Source organism: Oryza glaberrima, chromosome 1, assembly GCF_000147395.1.
Source record: "Oryza glaberrima chromosome 1, OglaRS2, whole genome shotgun sequence".
Classification (NCBI taxonomy): Eukaryota; Viridiplantae; Streptophyta; class Magnoliopsida; order Poales; family Poaceae; genus Oryza; species Oryza glaberrima.
Genome location: NC_068326.1, coordinates 20,661,845 through 20,666,752, shown reverse-complemented (window position 1 = coordinate 20,666,752; position 4,908 = coordinate 20,661,845). Strand labels below are relative to the sequence as shown.

The following is a 4,908-nucleotide window of genomic DNA, read 5'->3' as shown; positions in this document are numbered from 1 at the left end:
CGGAAGGACTTTTCGGACACGAATGAAAAAAATAATTTCATAACTCATATGGAAACCATGAGATGAATCTTTTGAGCCTAATTAATCTGGCATTAGCACTAGGTTACTGTAGCACTTATAGCTAATCATGGACTAATTAGACTCAAAAGATTCGTCTCGTTATTTCCCCCTAACTGTGCAATTAGTTTTTTCATTTATCTATATTTAATGCTTTATACATGTGTCCAAAGATTGAATGTGATGTTTTTAGAAAAAAAATTAGGGAACTAAAAGGGGCATAGTAATACATATATATATACTCATATATATATATATACTCTTAACTCTCTTGGAAGAAACAGATACGTTTACCCCAAAGAGGCGAGAACCTGAAAAGGTCGGGCATTCCCCGTGCAGCGTGCAGCAAAGCACAAGGCCGTGTTAGTTCCATTTAAAAAAAATTAAAGTATACATATTTAAAGTATTAAATGTAAACTAATAGCAAAACAAACTACAGATTCCACCTGTAAAGTGCGAGACACATATATTAAGTCTAATTAATCCGTTATTACCACATTATCAAATCATGACGTAATTAGTCTCAAAAGATTCGTCACGCACTTTACATGTAAACTGTACAATTAGTTTTTTTCTATATTTTATGCTTTATGTATGCGTTTAAACATTTGATTTTTGAAGGAAAATATATCAAAATCCTCCGAGAAGGATACAACACAGGACAGATGAGAGATGACACGTGTAAAATCTCTTCTTTTTTTCCTTTCCGGCGCCGCGCGCGGTTGGTGGAAGTTATTTAACCTCCTCTGTTGGGAACGCGGGTGAAAAAAGGCGGGAAGCAGCAGCAGCAGCAAGACGACGAGTCGGCGACAATTCAGATCACACCCGCATCACCTGCACACACACTCGAAAGAAAAAAAGCAAGCAAGCAGATCAGATTCTGCGCCATCGATCGAGCACCAAAGCGATCGTGAGCTTCCAGGCCAAGAAAGCCGCCATCCATCTTCCTCCTCCTCTCACTCTTTGCCCAGATTCTCCCTCCAAAAGCACGCACTCTAGCTACCATAGTATGATAGTAGCAGCTGCCGCTGCAGCGTCCAAAAGAAAAAAAAGCATCCAATCCATGAGCCTCACATCATAAGCGAACCCTATTCCATTCGCCACTCTCTCCCCTCTCTCTCGTTCGCTTACCTCCTTTCCCACCTCCACTCTGTTTCCATGGCGGCCGGTGCGCCCCCGCCGGAGTCTGGGCCGCCGCCGGGGCCGCCGGGGGCGATGCGGGTGGCGCGGAGGCTGGCGGTGGAGGTGGTGGACGCGCGGGACCTGGTGCCCAAGGATGGGCTCGGCACGTCGAGTGCCTTCGCCGTCGTGGACTTCGACGGGCAGCGGAAGCGGACGCGCACCGTGCCGCGCGACCTCAGCCCGCAGTGGCACGAGCGGCTCGAGTTCGCCGTGCACGACCCGGCCGCCATGCACGCCGAGGCGCTCGACGTCTCGCTCTACCACGACCGCCGCTTCAACCCTTCCGGCGGCGGCGGCGGCGGTGGCGGGAAGAACCACTTCCTCGGCCGCGTGCGCATCTACGGGTCGCAGTTCTCGCGGCGAGGGGAGGAGGGGATCGTGTACTTCCCGCTCGAGAAGCGGAGCTTGCTCAGCTGGATCCGCGGCGAGGTTGGCCTCAAGATTTACTACTACGACGAGGCGCCGCCGCCGCCGGAGGATAGGCCGCCGGAGGGTGGTGGTGGTGACAGCGCGCCGCCGCCTGAGGTCCCGCCTGAGGCGCCCAGGGACCTCCCGAACATCCCCGCGCCGACCGAGGCCGCCGTCGAGGTGCAGCAGCCGCCGGTGCATCCCCCCGTCATCATCGTGGAAGAGGCGCCGCCGCCGATGCATCACCCGATGATGCCGCCGATGCACGGCCCGCACGGCCCGATGATGCCGCCGGCGGTGCACGGGCCGCACGGGCCAATGGCGCCGCCGATGCATCAGCATCAGCATCCGCAGCCGCAGCCGGAGCCGGAGCCTGAACCGGAGCCGGACGGCGGCGAGGCGGGGTACCCGCCCGAGGTGCGCAAGACGCGGATGGCCACGGAGCGCGTCCGCATCGCGCGCCACCTGAGCGGCGGGTTGGGGCCGGAGTACTACGCCACCTCGCCGCGCGTCATCTCCGGGCGGTTCGTGTCCACCGGCGACGCCGTCGAGCCGGTGCAGTCGTCGTACGACCTGGTGGAGCCGATGCGCTACCTGTTCGTCCGCGTCGTGAAGGTGCGCGGCATCCGCGCCTGCGAGGGGCCGTACGTGAAGATCCAGGCCGGCCCGCACACGCTCCGGTCGCGCCCCGGCCGTGACGTCTCCGGCACCGGCAACCCGGAGTGGAACCAGGTGTTCGCCATCAACCACGCCAAGCCGGAGCCGACGCTGGAGATATCCGTCTGGGACGGCGGCGCGCCGTCCCCGATCGAGGCCTTCCTCGGCGGCGTCTGCTTCGACCTCTCCGACGTGCCGGTCCGCGACCAGCCGGACGGCCCGCTGGCGCCGCAGTGGTACCGGCTCGAGGGCGGCGAGCCCGGCATGGTGACCGGCGACATCATGGTGGCGGTGTGGATCGGCACGCAGGCCGACGAGGCGTTCCCGGAGGCGTGGAACACCGACGCGCCGTACGCCGCGTACACGCGCTCCAAGGTGTACCAGTCGCCCAAGCTCTGGTACCTGCGCGCGTCGGTGATCGAGGCGCAGGACCTGCGCGTGCCGGCGCCGCCGCCGGGGCTGCCGTTCGACGTGCGCGTCAAGATCCAGGTCGGGTTCCAGTCGGCGAGGACGCGGCGGTCGGTGGCGAGCAGGAGCAGCGGCTCGGCGTTCGCGTGGGAGGAGGACCTCATGTTCGTCGTGTCCGAGCCGCTCGACGAGAGCCTCGTCGTCCTCGTCGAGGACCGCTCCATGATCAAGGAGCCGGCGCTGCTCGGACACGCCACCATCCCCGTCAACTCCGTCGAGCAGCGTCTCCACGAGCGGCAACTCGTCGCGTCTAGGTGGTTCAGCCTCGAGGGTGGCACCTCCGACATCGGCATTGGTCCCGGCGGCGGCCCGCCGGGGTTCTACTCCGGCCGGCTTCACCTCCGTCTGTGCCTGGAAGGAGGGTACCACGTGCTCGACGAGGCGGCGCACGTGTGCAGCGACTACCGGCCGACGGCGAAGCAGCTGTGGAGGCCGCCGGTGGGCGTGCTGGAGCTGGGCATCATCGGGGCGTGCGGGCTGCTGCCGATGAAGACGAAGGGCGGCGCCAAGGGGTCGACGGACGCCTACTGCGTGGCCAAGTACGGCAAGAAGTGGGTGCGGACGCGCACCGTCACGGACAGCCTCAACCCGCGGTGGAACGAGCAGTACACGTGGCAGGTGTACGACCCGTGCACGGTGCTCACGGTGGCGGTGTTCGACAACTGGCGGATGTTCGCCTTCGCCGGCGCCGGGGACGAGCAGCGGCAGGACTACCGGATCGGGAAGGTGCGGGTGCGCGTGTCCACGCTGGAGAGCAACCGGGCGTACACGGCGTCGTACCCGCTGCTCGTGCTGCTCCGGTCGGGGCTCAAGAAGATGGGGGAGGTGCAGCTCGCCGTGCGGTTTACGTCGCCGGCGCACCTGCCGGACACCTGGGCCACCTACACCTCGCCGCTGCTGCCGCGGATGCACTACCTCCGCCCGATCGGCGTCGCGCAGCAGGAGGCGCTGCGCGCCGCCGCCGTGCGCGTCGTCGCCGCGTGGCTGGAGCGGTCCGAGCCGCCGCTGGGGCGGGAGGTGGTGCGCCACATGCTCGACGTGGACGCGCACACGTGGAGCGTGCGGCGCGCCAAGGCGAACTGGTTCCGCATCATGGGGGTGCTCGCCTGGGCCGTCGGGCTCGCGCGGTGGCTCGACGGCGTGCAGCGGTGGCGCAGCCCGCCCACCACCGTGCTCGTCCACGTCCTCTACCTCGTCCTCGTCTGGTACCCGGAGCTGGCCGTGCCCACGGCGTCGCTCTACGTCTTCCTCATCGGCGTCTGGTACTACCGGTTCCGGCCGCGCGGCCCCGCCGGCATGGACGCGCGGCTGTCGCAGGCCGACACGGTGGAGGCCGACGACCTGGAGGAGGAGTTCGACGCCGTGCCGCCGCCGGAGGTGCTCCGGGCGCGCTACGAGAGGCTGCGGACGCTGGCGGGGCGGGTGCAGCGCGTCATGGGCGACGTCGCGGCGCAGGGGGAGAGGGTGCAGGCGCTGGTGAGCTGGAGGGACCCGCGCGCCAGCCGGATCTTCGTCGGCGTCTGCCTCGCCGTCGCCGTCGCGCTGTACGCCATGCCGCCCAAGATGGTGGCCGTCGCCGGCGGGTTCTACTACCTCCGCCACCCGATGTTCCGGGACCCCATGCCGCCGGCGGCCGTCAACTTCTTCCGGCGGCTGCCCAGCCTCTCCGACAGGATGCTCTGAGCTCAATCGGTTTTCGTTCTGGTGTAATAACGAGCGTGCGATATAGGGAGAAAATCGGTGGATAGAAGAAAAATAAAGAAGAAAATTCGACTTTATTCATAAGCATGTATACACCACAATTTGAACATTATTATATATATAGTTGAAGTGGTGATTTGCCACTTTTGAAATGATAATTTGGGGAGTTCATCTCTGCTTCACCAGAGAGGAGGCAAATCAAGTGAAGCTCTGCTCCTGCTGCTTTGCTCTGATCACAAGTCAAGACAGAATCTCACTTAACAGGTGATCATGTCCTAACCCTTCAAAGAAGATTGTCACTTCACTTTGTCAGTGCAAACTACTCCTCTCTGAATGGAACCAAGTGGCCAAGAACAATAAGTTAGGAACACAACAAGCCATGGACAAAAGCAGAGCACGAGATTAATGGTTGTGTCAAGAAAGGAAGAAAAGGAG

The 4,908-nt window shown here is 61.5% G+C and overlaps 1 protein-coding gene across 1 annotated transcript; it reads left to right on the top strand.

The window, feature by feature from the left end:
• Positions 1 to 835: 835 nt before the first annotated feature.
• LOC127762551 (protein QUIRKY) lies at positions 836 to 4,740 on the top strand. Its single transcript, XM_052287054.1, has one exon. It carries the CDS (start codon positions 1,216 to 1,218, stop codon positions 4,453 to 4,455), a length of 3,240 nt encoding a protein of 1,079 aa, XP_052143014.1. The 5' UTR covers positions 836 to 1,215; the 3' UTR covers positions 4,456 to 4,740.
• The last annotated feature ends 168 nt before the right edge of the window (positions 4,741 to 4,908 follow it).

Excerpts from the sequence above, each read along its gene's own strand:
- LOC127762551 (XM_052287054.1), top strand. The coding sequence starts at position 1,216 with ATGGCGGCCGGTGCGCCCCCGCCGGAGTCTGGGCCGCCGCCGGGGCCG.